General features: G+C 33.5%; 1 protein-coding gene across 1 annotated transcript in view; it reads left to right on the forward strand.

Annotated features, from left to right (window-relative positions):
• LOC132751435 (tetratricopeptide repeat protein 7B-like) overlaps positions 1-15110 on the forward strand; it is a 31140-nt gene extending 16030 nt beyond the window's left edge. The window contains exons 13-20 of the mRNA XM_060741589.1: positions 2089-2161; positions 4406-4566; positions 4977-5093; positions 6199-6314; positions 7126-7373; positions 8172-8276; positions 10730-10821; positions 11692-15110. Of these exons, the coding sequence (XP_060597572.1) occupies positions 2089-2161; positions 4406-4566; positions 4977-5093; positions 6199-6314; positions 7126-7373; positions 8172-8276; positions 10730-10821; positions 11692-11824 (1045 nt within the window). The 3' untranslated portion in view covers positions 11825-15110. The remainder of the gene's footprint in view (positions 1-2088; positions 2162-4405; positions 4567-4976; positions 5094-6198; positions 6315-7125; positions 7374-8171; positions 8277-10729; positions 10822-11691) is intronic.
• The last annotated feature ends 3242 nt before the right edge of the window (positions 15111-18352 follow it).

Genomic DNA, 18352 nt, shown 5'->3' on the forward strand with positions numbered 1-18352 from the left:
TTTGGCATGAAACATCTTCTAATGAGTGCCTACCAAGTTTGTTCAAATCAAAGCCCTAGGGTCAAAATTGGCCCCGCCCCAGGGGGTCATTGATTTTCCCTATATGCATATAGTAAAAACTTAAAAAATCTTCTTTTAAAGAACTCAAAGAGCTAGAGCTAAGATATTTAGCATGAAAGATGTTCTAATGGGTGTTTACCAAGTTTGTTAAAATAAAAGCCCTGGGGTCAAAATTGGCCCCTCCCCGGGGGGTCATTGATTTTCCTTATATGTGTATAGCAAAAACTTAAAAAATCTTCTTTAAAAAAACCTAAATAGCTGGAGTTTAGCTATTAAGCATGAAACATCTTCTAGTGAGTGTCTACAAAGTTTGTTCAAAGAAAAGCCCTGGGGTCAAAATTGGCCCCGCCCCAGGGTGTCTTTGATTTTCCCTATATGCATATAGTTAAAACTTAAAAAATCTTCTTTTAAAGAACCCAAAGAGCTAGAGCTAAGATATTTAGCATGAAACATCTTCTAATGAGTGTCTACAAAGTTTGTTCAAATAAAAGCCCTAGGGTCAAAATTGGCCCCGTCCCCGGGGGTCATTGATTTTCCCTATGTGCATAAAGTAAAAACTTAAAAATCTTCTTTTAAAGAACTCAAAGAGCTAGAGCTAAGATATTTAGCATGAAACATGTTCTCATGGGTGTCTACCAAGTTTGTTCATATAAAAGCCCTGGGGTCAAAATTGGCCCCGCCCCGGGGGTCATTCATTAGCTCGACTTATATATATACATATATATTAATATATATATATATATATATATATATATATATATATATATATATATATATATATATATATGTATATATATATATATATATATATATATATGTAAATATATATATGTATATGTATATATATATATTTACATATATATATATATATATATATATATATATATATATATATATATACATGTATATATATATATATATATACATGTATACATATACAACCAAGTTTGTTCAAATAAAAGCCCTTGGGTTTAAACTGGCCCCCGCTCCAGGGGCCTATATACAGGTGAGCAACTTTGGGCCATCATGGCCCTCTTGTTTAATGTTGGTATCGTTATTGTTATTGTAAAAATACACCCATAAATATGAACTATGTAAATAAGCAAGCAATATTGAATGGAAACCATGAGTAATTTGTCCTAAATTGTGAGTAAAATCAATCTTGCAAATGCTTAAACAATACAAATAACTGTTTTTAAACTGCTACTTTATGTCAAGTAATTGTCTGATTTTCAAAATGCTTACTACACTGAAAAGCTTGTAAATATGAGCTTCATATCAATATAAACTTCAACATATCTTTTGACACCAAAGGTACTTCAGTTAACTGTTAATTTTTTCACCTTTCTGCCATTTTACATATGATTTATAAAGGGGCATATGCAATCAGTTATCTACTAATAAGAATTGCCAGTAATCTGCTAGGTCTGACACCGAATAATTGTTGTATTAGGAATAGAAAAAAGAACAAGGAACTGTTCTGAAAATATATTGTTTGCGTTTGAAATGTAGTCACTGTTAATTTTTCAATGACAAAGAAATTATTTGTTATGAAATATTTTTTGATGTAAACTTGATTCATGGTATGTGCAGTACCTATCCAAATAGCTAAGACTCCTCAACCTGCAGAATTTCTTAAATGAACAATCTTAGCTTTCTTTTCTAAAGATAGCAAGATGGAATTTGAGATTAGTTGTCTAACTTTGTCGAGCCTGGTCAGACTGTACAGATGTTAAGGCTGGCCTGGCTCTGTACTGGTGGCAAAGGTTAATTATTTTCAATTTCAGCATGACTAATGTTGAATTTCAGAAATTTTACAGACCTGCTTGCATGTTCCTTAGATATTGTATTAGTAAGTGCACACCAGTGACCCAATATAAATACTGGGAAAATGTATGTTGGAATATGCATGTTTTAGTAAAAGCTTCTACTATAATCAAAAAGAATGAAAAATATGATTTGAAGGCACATGTATAAGAACTGTATGTTAAATATGTATTTAAAATAAGCTATTTTTATATTTTTCAGAGCACACATCTTAGATCCCAATGATTATCTGTCATTATTTCACTTGGCATTACAAATGGCAATTTTACGACAAGTAAGTGCAGTGTTTTTAGTCCCCTGCCGGTTTAACCAGTTTAGTACATTTTTGTCAAGTTTGATTTTCTTGAAATACTTTGGCTGATCCAGAAGCGTGCAGCTTTAAGCTTTTCGGCAAAAGAGAGTTAAGAAAGATGGTAGAAGACTTATTGTCAACAACCATTTGTCAACGAAAGAATAGTTTAGTGCAGGGCTTAAGCTAATTGATTTGTTGTCTGTAGATCTAGCTCTTTCAAGAATGAGTTTTTAGTGGTGTACGTTATATTATTTTCTGGAACAATGTAGAAGAGTATTTAAGGCCTAACATTACTGAAAGCTGCAAAGATTTTAATTGATTGTTGCTTTAGAATGGTTAGATATTGTTACGGTACGGTCCAGCTATATGGTACCAGGCCCCTTTAATCCTCTTAAAAATGTGGTAACGTGCTCAAGACTTGGTGACCAATGATCGTACTGGACTGTAGAGAACGATATTGTATTTACGAACAATGAAACGATCACAAATATAACAATGTTCTATATAAAATAGAAATTGTTAGGGTTAGAGGGACTGATGATACTTGTTTCAGACGACTGTCAAAGTCTAAATATAGATCTATTTAGCTGAAATATGCTATTACGACATCTGTCAATAGTGGGCTACTCTGTATGACTCTGTATGGCTAGGACACTGTACTCCACAGTACTTGATAACACTTCCTTACTTCTGGAGGTACGCCAGTTTAAGATTAAAATTGAGTCACAAAGAAGAAAGACTGTTCACAGTTTACTAATTTTAATTAGTGTTAAACTGTTAATAAATTCAATTGTCAAATATTCAAATAACAGTATTGTAAATAACATCAACACATGTATATAATTCAGTCTTAAATATCCGATAAGCTATGTCTTACATAGACTTCACATAAATTATTACCACGACTGCCGTTTAATTTCTATTCAAAAATATGACAACGTAAATATAAAGTTTGGTCGAGTCAGTGACCGTATTAATGTGAAACAAAAATGATAAAGTTCTTATCAATTATTCTTAGACAATAATTGATTAAATGTAAAATAATAATCTAAAGACTACGTTTTATTTTGCCTTAAAAATAAGTAAAATCCGCCGTTCAGAAGAACACGACAATAATGTAGACTAACCGAAAGTTAAATGAAAACTGACTGAAGTTGATCGTTTTCTGGCCTATTTATACCAAATCTGAGAAAACGAACATAAAAAGGTTCGAAAAATGTTCAACTGTACGTTTTGGTCGGTTGACAATGTTCGACGTTCGAAAACTGAACATTTGACGTTCGGAAACGATCAATTCCATACACAAAGAACGCTGTCAACCAACCGAACGTCCGAACATCAACAATTCTTAGCTAAAGTTCTATGAAACTTTACATGAAAATACGATAAATTGATACATATAATATTTATAAAAATGACTAGTACCATGGATTGACTATAAGTCTGTTGCTTTTGATGAAACATAACTTTGAAACTGTTTGTTTACTGAGTTTAGGCAGCAATTGCTATTGACAACGGAAGTCACACAACCCATAATGCATCAGCGAACAACAACAACACCTGTCAAAGTTTACCGAGTAAAATTACAATAAATGCAACTTTCTAGCTAAATGTACGCTGATTATAAGAAAATATGTAAACAATTAATGAAATAAATCCTTACTCTTTATAAATCTGACATTATTTATAGTTGTCAGTCTCTAAAATTAACACAAAAAGTGTTTATTGGTACATGTAAAATGTAAACAATGCCGATAATGACATACGACCTGAGTAAACAAGTGAGATTATATCAATATATTATGAAAAATTGAAACTGTTGTCATAAAGAGGAAGTTGCTTTACAGGGGTACTGTATGACCATAATATTATAATAAGTGCAACATGACACTCAACTTGGCCGAGTTGTCAAGGTAGCTGACTACAAATCACTTGCCTCTCACAACTGTGGGTTCGAATCCCACTTCGGACTCCGGATCTTTCTTGTGAGGCAGCTATCCAGCTAGCTTTCAGGATATCAGTGGTTCTACTCAGGTGCCCGTTCATGCTTAAAATAATACACGAAAGGACACCTGGGTTTTTCCGCCACCAGTAAAGCTTGAAAGTCACCACATGACCTATAATGTGTAGGTGTGACGTAAAACCCAACAAAATTACTAAAAAAAACCCACTTGACTTACATGGTGGATCTGTATAAAAATTAATGCATTTGTATATATATTACAGATAGAAGATGCAGTGAGGTATACAAAGTTAGCATTAAAACATTACAGTGATCATATACACTCTCTACATCTCCTGGTCCTACTATTGACCGCACAGAAACAGTACCAAGATGCGATGGATCTCATTCATGCCGCATTAGAGGAATATCCGGACAATATCAGGTAAGATATTGATTAACAGAGTTACCTCAAAATAAAGACCACTTGTATATAAAGACCACGTCCAGTCTATCCTTTTTATGGCCACTCGCCCACAGGTTTGACTTGTATTACTTTGAGTTGGGTTGATTTACTAGTCTGTTTGCAGTAACTGGGCTGAGTCAGTTATCTTTTAATTTGTTAAATTTTTTAACTATCTTTGATATTGATGAAATATGAAATCAAATTTTAGGTTCAAATGAGTGCTAGATTTATACTTTTATCACATTCAGCAACAGTAGAAATTAAAACATGGGCTTAGACTTTTTTTGCGATGCATTTTTTCTGTTAAGAATTCTAAATGTTCAAAAATATTTATATGTTCATTAAATTTTATTCAACAGTTATTTGCAAATTTATATCTTTTCCTACAGTTTATTGTTCACAAAGTCCAAGATAGAAGAGATATTATATGGTTCCGAGGTTGCATTGAACACTTGCCAGAATATGATGAAACTATGGAAGAAGTTGGATGAAATGCACATAGAAGAGTATGTTCATGATTTCATACAGTGGGGTTTGGTGCAAAAAACTTATATCTCCTTCTACTCATTATATGAGATACAATGATTGAGCGGTGGTCCATTGGAAGGATAAATTCTTTGAAATTTGGAGGTTACTGGGTTCAAGTCATGTTTAGAGTGCAGCTTATATCCATTAGCAAAATAAATTACCCATCATTGCTGCATTTCAACCAATTCTAATGTGGACTCTAAAAAGCAAGTTTATTTTATGTTGGGGGCATCCAAGTGGTTAAACTAGCCCCTTATCACTGTGAGTTTGAATCTTGACAGTGACTTTGGATTCTTTTATGCAAGGAAGTTATCCAGTAAGCTTACGAAAATTAGTGGTTCTACTCTGGTGCATTTATGTGTCTGAAATAATGCATGGAAAGGCACCTGATGTCTTCTTCCATCATGTTCCATAAAATCTAACAAAAATCTTAACTACAAATTGGCACTTCAGCACAATTCCTTTATTTTATGGAAAAATTATATGACTTTCCAGTGAAAATCAATACAATGTGCAGTATACACAGTCAAAGTTGTATTTAGCGACCCCGCAATGGAAACCCCAAATTTTACATTTTCAAGTTACATTTCTTTAAATGTTTTTGGTTCGTCAGCAAGTTAGACTGTATATAGAATTATAGCCCTTTTGAACAACGAAAATTGTTTATTAAAGTTTTGTATGCACATCAGTCTTAAAAACTACTGAAACTACTACTTAAAAAAATCATCTTTTCTAAAACCTTATGTGCTAGAGCTTAGATATTTGGCATGAACATCATCTGAGGGATCTCTACCAGTCGGTTCTCTTTGTATACATAGTAAACAATTAAAAAAATCTTCTTCTTTGAAACATCACAGTTGGTAACAGTTCTAAGATCTAGTGTGAAAGTAAGTCATGACTAGTAGATGACCCCTATAGATTCTGTGATCAGTTGGTAAAAGGTCAAGTTCACAGTTGGTAAAAGGTCAAGTTCACAGTGGCATTTACCACTAAAATATTGTGCAACACATAACTGTAAGAATGTTATACTATTCTCACCTTGTAAAAATGTCTCTTCATGTATATGTATTTTTGTCATTTCAGAACAGACAAACGTAGTATAAAACATCTACAGAAATCTTCCCTGACAACAACAGACAGGTCACAGTTTGACAGAAAATCTCAGGCCAACCTGCAACTGCATGAGCTTCATGACACTAGTGAGTCTGTAGTCATTATACTGTAAAATCATTAATATTTGTGGGGGATTTATTTTTTGTGGATCTGGTCAGCCATGAAATTAAGTCTTGAAGAAAAAATTTAGTAATCTTCTTCCCCATTTTTCATGCAGAATGAATATATTTGTACTTATGATATATGTTTTGGCAAAATTAGGCATGTTTAAATATTTGCATTTTATATAAAGCTTGTATGGGAAAGTAGAATTTATGAAAAAATTGACTTTTAAATATATGAGTAAGTTTGAAAGTAAGTATGAAAAAATTGAATAAGAAAAAAATATGAAATAGAAAAAACTGAATAGATAGAAAATATGAAGCAATTAAATAAAATATAAGGAATTGAAACAGTTGAGTGGATAAAAATCTAAAGAAAAAGCTTAAAGGCACATTGTGCCTCAGAAATGAATAAAATTCTCACTTCTTCCTTTTTGTTTTAAATCATTTGAATAATGGTTTTAGGGAATGTTAGATGCTTGTTACATGAAGAAAGTAGTGCTTAATGTGAAATGTAAACAAAGCAGTATTTTGACTTCCATACATAATACTAAATCACTATAACTAAACTAATTGCCAAAAGCAACAGAAGCAAAAGATGGTTCATGTAATTGGCATATCATAACTTTTTTGGAAACTATAAAAACACACACAAAAATAAAGCCCCTCCTTAGAAATAAAAATATGTCTAGGGCATAATGGACCTTTAAATGAAGAGCTATGATTTTGTTCGTGTCATTTCTGCAGATTTCAGACCATATCACCTAATACTTTATCTTATTTTTATTCCAAACAGTATCAGTCCGGGCAGAATCTCTAGCGGTCTCCCGTGTGGAGGAAACCCTGTCAATTCTCGCGTCATCTAGTATCGGCGATAGTGGTGGTAGTCAAAGTTTCACAATGTCAAAGACATTAAGATTACAGGCTCAGATCTGGATGAACCTCAGTGACCTTTATCTGTCATTGGATAAAGTAGAGGAGGCGGAGTCATGTGTCCGGGAAACCGCCGCCCTCTTTCCATTGTCTCACCAGGTGGCCTACATGGTTCGTATACTCAAAATTTATTTCAAATAGTTGTCAGTCAATCATAAGAGCAGACATGGTGGTCTAGTTATTATACTGCTTGACTACAAAACCATAGATGGCAAGTTGGATTTCCGCTACTTGTGGGTCCGAGGTTATAAAAAATTACTTTAAGCTCAAACTCGGATCTTTGGTATTTGATTGATTGGAAACTGCAGGTCACAAATTTTTTCTGACCAATGAAAATCATGAGACTTGAGATGGAACTCAGAAAAAAGTTTTATTACTTCAAGGCCGGTTGTATTTTCTAACAGTCTTGCAGATGAGACATTATAAGCCATAGTCCTGTTAAATGTATGGTATTATATATATTGCATGTACAAGAACCAGATGAAATTAAAACAAATCACACCCTCAATCATTAAGGTGAGAAGTTTGGCTCAGGTGACTTTCTTTGGATTAAGGTTGAGATCTCTTTTTTACTTTATGTATACCAAAACAACAATACGTGAGTGGCCTCCGTGACCAAGAGGTTAATGTCATTGACTACAAAGCACTTGCCCCTCACCACTATAGGTTTAAGCCCCACAAGCATCATTGGATAAATATAAGAAAGCTATTCAGCCAGCTTATGCAATGTCAGTGGTTCTTCTCAGGTACCAGTTTGTGCCTGAAATAATGTACAGAGGGGCACCTGAAGTCTTCCTTAACCAGTAAAGCTGGATTGTTGCCATTTACCTATACTGTTTGGTGCAGGACAATAATTTACAATATTGTACTGTCACATCTATAACATTGTCTACTTTCTTTTGATTTCAGAAGGGAAGAATCTTTGAACATACGAACAAATTTAAAGAAGCCAAAGAATCATATGAAAGTGCAATATCATTAAATCCTTTTCATACCAAAAGTCTTCAACATCTGGTACGTAAATATTTGGCCCGATTTCAGTTTAAAGTGTTACAATGCTTTTTAAGTTTGGGTAATTTAAACAATAAATGAGACGCGTCACGACAAATGCAACAGTGCGTTTGCGACCAGCATGGATCCAGACCAGCCTGTGCATCCGCGCAGTCTGATCAGGATCCATGCAATTGCAATCAGTTTCCCTACTTGTAATTGAGTTGGTAAGCGAACAGCATGGATCCTGATCAGACTGCGCGGATGTTTTAAAGGTACCTAAATCTTGAACAAATACATGTATTTCCAGTCCCTTCTTGTAAAAAATCCTCAGTTAAGTCCCTTTAGTGTAACATATTTTATGATGTGGAATGACGCCATGCACATCTTATGTGTAAATGTTCGGTGAACAGGTGATAATTAAAATAACCTGACATTTCACCATAATTTTGTTCAATTTTATATTTTTCTATGAAAAAATAATGAATAACCCATGTGACCAATGGAAATTTCTATAAATAACATATCATTCAGAATGTATTAGGGGTAGCACTCAGTAGAGTAGGGCAGTGTTTTTAGCTCACCTGTCACAAAGTGAAAGGGTGAGCTTTTGTGATCGCTTTTCGTCTGGCGTCCGTCCGGCCATCGTCCGTCCAGCCGTCCGTAAACTTTTGCTTTAAATGACATCTCCTCATAAACCACTGAGCCAATTTCATCCAAACTTCACAGGAATGTTCCTTTGGTGGTCACCTTTAAAAATTGTTCAAAGAATTTAATTCCATGCAGAACTCTGGTTGCCATGGCAACCAAAAGAAAAAAACTTTAAATATCTTCTTTTAAAAAACCATAAGAGCTAGAGCTTAGATATTTGGCATGAAACATCTTCTAGTGAGTGTCTACCAAGTTTGTTCAAATAAAAGCCCTGGGGTCAAAATTGGCCCCGCCCCTGGGGGTCATTGATTTTCCCTATATGCATATAGTAAAAACTTAAAAAATCTTCTTTTAAAGAACCATAAGAGCTAGAGCTTAAAAATTTAGCATGAAACATCTTCTAGTGTATGTCTACCAAGTTTGTTCAAATAAAAGCCCTGGGGTCAAAATTGACCCCGCCCCAGGGGGTCATAGATTTTCCCTATATGCATATAGTAAAAAACTTAAAAAAATTTCTTTTAAAGAACCCAAAGAGCTAGAGCTAAGATATTAAGCATGAAACATCTTCTAGTGAGTGTCTACCAAGTTTGTTCAAATTAAAGCCCTGGGGTTAAAATTGGCCCCGCCCCGGGGGTCATTGATTTTCCCCATATGCATATGGTAAAAACTTAAAAAATCTTCTTTTAAAGAACCATAAGAGCTAGAGCTTAGATATTTGGCATAAAACATCTTCTAGTGAATGTCTACCAAGTTTGTTTAAATAAAAGCCCTGGGGTCAAAATTGACCCCGCCCCAGGGGGTCATAGATTTTCCCTATATGCATATTGTAAAAACTTTAAAAAATCTTCTTTTAAAGAACCCAAAGAGCTAGAGCTAAGATATTTAGCATGAAACATCTTCTAATGAGTGTCTACTAAGTTTGTTCAAATAAAAGCTCTGGGGTCAAAATTGGCCCCGCCACAGGGGGTCATTGATTTTCCCTATATGCATATAGTAAAAACTTTAAAAAATCTTCTTTTAAAGAACTCAAAGAGCTAGAGCTAAGATATTTAGCATGAAACATGTTCTAATGGGTGTCTACCAAGTATGTTCAAATAAAAGCCCTGGGGTCAAAACTGGCCCCGTCCGGGGGGGGGATGGGGGTCATTGATTTTCCTTATATGTGTATAGCAAAAACTTGAAAATCTTCTTTGGAAAAACCCAAATATCTAGAGTTTAGATATTAAGCATGAAACATCTTTAAGTAAATATCTACAAAGTTTGTTAAAATAAACGCCCTGGGGTCAAAACTGGCCCTGCCCCAGGGGTCACATTGTTTTTTACTATATGTGTATAGTAAAAACTTTAAAAATCTTCTTTTAAAAAAGCCAATGAGCTAGAACTTAGATGTTAAGCATGAAACATCTTCTTATGGGTGTCTACCAAGTCTGTTCAAATAATGAATAAAAGCCCTTGGGTAAAAATTGGCCCGGGGGTGGGGGGCCTACATACAGGTGAGCGACCTCAGGGCCATCATGGCCCTCTTGTTTTAAAAATTCAGTTCATTTTATATTGTATCATACACATTTTTCAGTATCTATTATTGGTCAATCATCATAACAATAGCCTATCTTTTGAAATCTGTTACAAATCAAACTCAACTGGACAGGAAAAATATGAGTATAATGCCACTTTAATGAGATCTTTAAGCATAAATAACAAACGGCCCTAGTGGCAAAATAGTGAAACACATACTGGTGTTATTATGTAAATTTATGAATATTGTTTTCTTGAATCATATATGTTTAATGATATATATAAAACAATATAAACGTATAAATTTTCAGGGCATGGTGCTGCATTATTTAGATAGTAACAAATTAGCAGAGAAGGTGCTTCGAGATGCCGTTAATGCAGATCCTACCTCAAATAAATCCTGGTAAGCATATATACAGTTTTATCACTTTATAAGTAAGTAAATTTTCATTGTGAATACTAAATTTATTGAATGAGTGAAATAAAATCATATTTTGCGAGCCTCTTCACAAATTTAATATCCTTTTCATCACATATCCAAAATAAGAATGGTTTAAAGTAAAAAAGTGTCATTTTCATTGACGCGCCTAAAAGATAAGGCTAGCATTAGAAAAAGTTTAAAATAAATAGAAAATTCAAGTTGTTTTTCTGTAAGTAGGGGATTTCCTTTTCATTTCTCTGTATGAAAATTATCATATTTTGCTTGTGCCTTAGTTTCATACCACTTGATGAAAATATATCCTGTATTTATAGCGAAAAACTTATTATCCTTTATATATCTGAAATAATTGTAAAATGTATTGCAGTGTGTTATGAAGGTCTCCATCCGATTTACTGTCAACAATTTGTTTCTGCATAATTTGTAATTACTTTGTTTTTGTTTTGTTTTTTGTACCCAGGTAAATTATACATTCTTTTTCGTACCCGCGTAAATTGAATATTTTTTTTGCATCCATGTAAATTATGTATGATTACCCTTTTGCTTTTTATTGAAAATTAACATAATTGGGAATTTACAAGTATCTATTGGATGTGTCACGGTACAGACCTTTCTGTCTGACTTTATGTAAACAAGAAGTGTCTATGCTGTTACATTTTAAAGGTTTCTTTGATGAAATTCTTTGAGAAAATTATGTCACACCTATTTACCAGTTTATCACGACTATCGAGTACAGTTTTAACTTAGTTTGTATCATGTCATTAAGTTATTGACCTCCGAATTTTCTTTTTATAAATAATTTAAAAATGAAAATGTTCTCTTTTTTATTTACAGGTATTGTTTAGGCGTGGTTTTAGAAGCCCTCGGCCAGTCAGAGGCAGCTGTCAATTGTCAGTTGACGGCCCTTGACCTTGAAAGTTCAAGTCCCATCGTTCCATTCCATGTTATTCCAAAACTTATGCAATGATCTTTAGATACCAAATGTTAGCTACTTTCAGGATAAATGTGTTATCAATATTTTAACTAATGAGCAGTATTTTTTTATTGTTTTAAAAAATCATGACAAAATTTGGTTCACTGTTGTAATAATTTATTATGTTAAGCTTAAAGATTTCTTAGTTAATGTTTTTAGTATGGTCACCATTTTCCTTACCCATACTGTGTTACTCTTTTATAAAAGACTTGTTCAGTTTTGAATTGAATTGTCCAGTTTTAGAATGTTGATTTTGATTCTGAAATGCCAGAATTTGGGTTACAATATCGTGCCTTGATGGGCATACCAAGAATCAGGCTGGCCTATTGTAATGCTAGGTTATTTAAAGCTGCATACCTCCAGATGAGCCAAAATATTTAATAGAAAATCAATCTTGTGAAAAATGTTCTAAGATTATAAGAAAAGTCAAGTAAAAAAAAGATTAATGATTTACATGTTATGTGTCTTTAATGACTGATTCTGCAATATTTATCACCATGTTTCTACTGCATTATTAATGTAGTTAATTTGCATATTTTTGCATATTTTGACCTGTTTCTGGTAATTTACATAGATTGAAAGAGCTTTTTGTAATGTGAAAATTACTTTCTTTGCTCACTTTACAATATTTTACTGAAAATAAATTTTCAAAATTCAAAAAAAAAAAAGCATGAATCTGGAGGCATGCTGCTTAAAGCTTGCATTACAAATATTGAAGGAAGAGAAGTTAGATGTGTAGTTGTCTCAATGTATCTCAGTTTGTCCACACTACAGAAAAATAGATACAGAGCCATCTAATAATGCAAACTAAACAAAAAGGGAACATTTAGGAAATTTGGATCATGGTCGAAATATCACAATTTTTTGAAATCCCCACCGGGACATCACATGCATGGAATAATTGAGTTCATTCCATTACAATGGAATACAGGGCCAATGGACCTCTTTCAAACAAAAGGAAAAATTAAACAAAAGCAAATTGCCCTTATTTCGTTTCGCTCTCATGTCCATCTTTCTGTCCAAGTTTTGATCATTTTAATTATACAAAGCGTTTTAAACAATAAAGAAAATGACAAAAGGAATTGCACCTATCCCATTTCAGTCACATGCTCATCAGTCTCTTTTGGAGTCAGAAAAGCATTTAAATTTTAGTGGGAGATTTTATAGTAAAATATTGCACTGTCATTTATTTTTGTTAATAATAAAGAATAGATTATTTTGGTGTCACATTGTATTTTTTATGTTATCATTCAGTTGCATTTTTTCACATATTGTATGTATTGTTTTAAATCATTAGCTAGAATTCACATGTTGCCATTAGATTCAAAGTCTGTAGATAAAAAGTAAATAAAGTTGTTTACATGTAGTTACACATGCCACTGTTAACATAGTGCACTGTCTATCTTAGTTAAACAACATGTAAGTTTTAAAATATTCCCTGTCTTGTGATAGATTAGAGTTTGGAGAAATACTGATAAAATACTATAAGCGATGTCATAAGTGATGTGATTAGTGCAAGTAGTGTTGTTAGTAGTCGTTGCATTAGTGATGTCATTATTAGTGATGTCATTATTAGTGATGTCATTATTAGTGATGTCATTATTAGTGATGTCATTATTAGTGATGTCATTATTAGTGATGTCATTATTAGTGATGTCATTATAAGTGATGTCATTAGTAATGTCTGTAGAATGTCATTATAAGTGATGTCATTAGTGGTACCATAATAAGTGATATCATTAGTGGTGTCATTATTGGTGATACCATTATTAGTGATGTCATTATTGATGATGCTATAGTAATATCTAGCAGTGATGCCATTATTGGTGATATCATTAGTGGTGTCATTTGTAATGTTGAGTAGAGATATCATAAGTGATGTTATTATTAGTGATATCATTATTATTGATGACATTATTAGTGAAATCATATGTAATGATGTCATTATAAGTGATACCATTAATGATGATATGAGTAAATATATGAAATATGACACAGAAAAAATATATTTTAGCAAATCTTCCATTAAATTAGCCTTTATCATTTGATATTTGTATTTATTTCTTAGCATTTTAGTGCATTTATACTTAATGCTCTTAGCAATCCAGGTGCTTTGTAATTTTGGACTATGGCATATGTTTTGGTTGATATTTCTTTGAATAAATCATTGAATGTTGAAACATTCATGATCATATGATTATCTTCATACATTCAAACTATGAATTACACAATTCCTAAATTAACAGTCATCCTGTTTGAAATTTGCTGCCAAGTTTTTACATTGAAATATAGGCAGATATAAAAGTGCCAAACTTTTAATTTGGTCCAGGAAATAGTTATAGTTGAAGACAGTATGAAAGTAGATTTAAAGCTTATACTTTGTTTATTACATGAAATTCGACATTTCTGAATAAAATTCCACATTTATTTATATTCCGTACAAAACAACATGTATACATGTATATTATGCTTACATGATGTGTGGTTTCTTCTATGGGGATTTGTTTTGTTATTGCTAAGTTACTATAAAAAGAATTTTAAAGTAGTTATATGTCAAATGTTATCCATTTTAGTTAATATTTGAAGCCCTCACTAAGGGAGTAGGGGAGCATATGGTTTTGAACTTGTCTGTGCACCCTGTCCGTCCATAGACAAAACAGTGGAATATTTGGACATGTCCATGTCCTAAGGATACTTTTCTAGTTATGCCCCTCCCCACTTCCCTTTGTGGAGTGGAGATAGATTTGTCCACACCCTGGAGACTGACAGAACTGTGGAATGTGGTGGAATCTGTGTCCTATGGACACATTTTTAATTTTCTGTTTTTACTCAATATGAAAAACAGTTTGATTATGTGTTAATTTATGCAACATGTGCAATCATTCTTTTACAAAAAAAAAAATCTTACTTAAAGCAGCATGCCTCCAGGTTAATTTGTAAGAAAATTTTAAAAATGGATTTAATAGTAAAATATTGTCATGTGAACAAAGAATGTGACTTCCTCATCGCAGACGGCACTTACAATTTACATAAATGACCTTAAAGAGGTCAAAATATGGCAAAAATAGCCCTTACTGTGTTAGTAACTCAGTAAATATGTTGATAAATACTACAAAATATTGGCACAATATTTTTAAATTATTATTTGAATATTTACTTTTCTTTATCTTTGTGCATTTTTCTCAAGTTTGATTTTGTTGAAATATTTTGACTCATCTGACAACATGCAGCTTTAAGATTTGGATATGCCATTTTAATGTATCCTAGTGCACATACACTATACATATATTATTAGTCACTTTAAGTACATTATCTCTCTTGTTATACATAAAGTTTCGGGTTGAACTCAAAACTCATTGTTTTCATAACATTTAGTACATATAATTATTCTTGCACACCCATAAATGTACACCCTGGGAAGTTTGAAAACTGTTTTAAGACACTCAGATACTTTCTAAGACAACAAACTTTTTTCCCCAGCTTTCTCCTTTTGTATACTTAGTATACATCGAGTTAGGTCCCTTTGGCATGCTAGATTTTCACGTCAGGACATGTTCTATGAATTTAATGATATAAAACATTGGACAAGAATTTTTAGCTCACCTGTCACAAAGTGACAGGGTGAGCTTTTGTGATCGCTTTTAGTCCTGCGTCCGTCCGTCGTCCATAAACTTCTACTTTAAATGACATCTCCTCATAAACCACTTGGCCAATTTCATCCAAACTTCACAGGAATGTTCCTTTGGTGGTCACCTTTAAAAGTTGTTCAAAGAATTTAATTCCATGCAGAACTCTGGTTGCCATGGCAACCAAAAGAAAAAACTTTAAATATCTTCTTTTAAAAAACCCTAAGAGCTAGAGCTAAGATATTTGGCATGAAACATCTTCTAGTGAGTGTCTACCAAGTTTGTTCAAATAAAAGCCCTGGGGTCAAAATTGGCCCCGCCCCAGGGGGTCATTGATTTTCCCTATATGCATATAGTAAAAACTTAAAAAAAATTCTTTTAAAGAACCCAAAGAGCTAGAGCTAAGATATTTAGCATGAAACATGTTCTAATGAGTGTCTACCAAGTTTGTTCAAATAAAAGCCCTGGGGTCAAAATTGGCCCCGCCCTAGGGGGTCATTGATTTTCCCTATATGCATATAGTAAAAACTTAAAAAATCTTCTTTTAAAGAACTCAAAGAGCTAGAGCTAAGATATTTAGCATCAAACATATTCTAATAGGTGTCTACCAAGTTTGTTCAAATAAAAGCCCTGGGGTCAAAATTGGCCCCGCCCCGGGGGTCATTGATTTTCCTTATATGTGTATAGAAAACATAAAAAAACATCTTCTTTGAAAAAACCCAAATACCTAGAGTTTAGATATTAAGCATGAAACATCTTCTAGTGAGTGTCTACAAAGTTTGTTCAAATAAAAGCCCTGGGGTCAAAACTGGCCCCGCCCCAGGGGTGTCATTGTTTTTAACTATATGTGTATAGTAAAAACTTTAAAAAATCTTCTTTTAAAAAGCCCAATCAGCTAGAGCTTAGATGTTAAGCATGAAACATCTTCTTATTGGTGTCTACCAAGTTTATTCAAATAAAAGCCCTTGGGGTCAAAATTGACCCCGCCCCAGGGGGTCATTGATTTTCCCTATATGCATATAGTAAAAACTTAAAAAATCTCCTTTTAAAGAACACAAAGAGCTAGAGCTAAGATATTTAGCATCAAACATGTTCTAATAGGTGTCTACCAAGTTTGTTCAAATAAAAGCCCTGGGGTCAAAATTGGCCCCGCCCCCGGGGTCATTGATTTTCCTTATATGTGTATAGCAAAAACTTAAAAAATCTTCTTTGAAAAAACCCAAATAGCTAGAGTTTAGATATTAAGCATGAAACATCTTCTAGTGAGTGTCTACAAAGTTTGTTCAAATAAAAGCCCTGGGGTCAAAACTGGCCCCGCCCCAGGGGTGTCATTGTTTTAAACTATATGTGTATAGTAAAAACTTTAAAAAATCTTCTTTTAAAAAGCCCAATGAGCTAGAGCTTAGATGTTAAGCATGAAACATCTTCTAGTAAGTGTCTACAAAGTTTATTCAAATAAAAGCCCTGGGGTCAAAATTGGCCCCGCCCCAGGGGGTCATTGATTTTCCCTATATGCATATAGTAAAAACTTAAAAAATCTTCTTTTAAAGAACTCAAAGAGCTAAAGTTAAGATATTTAGCATGTTCTAATAGGTGTCTACCAAGTTTGTTCAAATAAAAGCCCTGGGGTCAAAATTGGCCCCGCCCGGGGGGTCATTGATTTTCCTTAAAAGTGTATAGCAAAAACTTAAATTCTTCTTTGAAAAAAAACCCAAATAGCTAGAGTTTAGATATTAAGCATGAAACATCCTCTAGTAAGTATCTACAAAGTTTGTTCAAATAAAAGCCCTGGGGTCAAAACTGGCCCCGCCCCAGGGGTGTCATTGCTGTTAACTATATGTGTATAGCAAAAACTTTAAAAAATCTTCTTTTAAAAAGCCCAATCAGCTAGAGCTTAGATGTTTAGCATGAAACATCTCCTTATGGGTGTCTACAAGTTTGTTCAAATAAAAGCCATGGGGTCAAAATTGGCCCCGCCCTAGGGGGTCATTGATTTTCCCTATATGCATATAGTAAAAACTTAAAAAATCTTCTTTTAAAGAACTCAAAGAGCTAGAGCTAAGATATTTAGCATCAAACATCTTCTAATAGGTGTCTACCAAGTTTGTTCAAATAAAAGCCCTGGGGTCAAAATTGGCCCCGCCCCGGGGGTCATTGATTTTCCTTATATGTGTATAGCAAAAACTTAAAATCTTCTTTGAGAAAACCCAAATAGCTAGAGTTTAGATATTAAGCATGAAACATCTTCTAGTGAGTGTCTACAAAGTTTGTTCAAATAAAAGCCCTGGGGTCAAAATTGGCCCCGCCCCGGGGGTCATTGATTTTCCTTATATGTCTATAGCAAAAACTTAAAATCTTCTTTGAAAAAACCCAAATAGCTAGAGTTTAGATATTAAGCATGAAACATCTTCTAGTAAGTGTCTACAAAGTTTGTTCAAATAAAAGCCCTGGGGTCAAAACTGGCCCCGCCCCAGGGGTGTCATTGCTTTTAACTATATGTGTATAGCAAAAACTTTAAAAAATCTTCTTTTAAAAAGCCCAATCAGCTAGAGCTTAGATGTTTAGCATGAAACATCTCCTTATGGGTGTCTACAAGTTTGTTCAAATAAAAGCCCTGGGGTCAAAATTGGCCCCGCCCTAGGGGGTCATTGATTTTCCCTATATGCATATAGTAAAAACTTAAAAAATCTTCTTTTAAAGAACTCAAAGAGCTAGAGCTAAGATATTTAGCATCAAACATGTTCTAATAGGTGTCTACCAAGTTTGTTCAAATAAAAGCCCTGGGGTCAAAATTGGCCCCGCCCCGGGGGTCATTGATTTTCCTTATATGTGTATAGCAAAAACTTAAAATCTTCTTTGAGAAAACCCAAATAGCTAGAGTTTAGATATTAAGCAT

The sequence above is a fragment of the Ruditapes philippinarum genome, unplaced genomic scaffold, assembly GCF_026571515.1.
Source record: "Ruditapes philippinarum isolate M1 unplaced genomic scaffold, ASM2657151v2 ctg2066_1_1_1_1, whole genome shotgun sequence".
In the NCBI taxonomy this organism is placed as follows: Eukaryota; Metazoa; Mollusca; class Bivalvia; order Venerida; family Veneridae; genus Ruditapes; species Ruditapes philippinarum.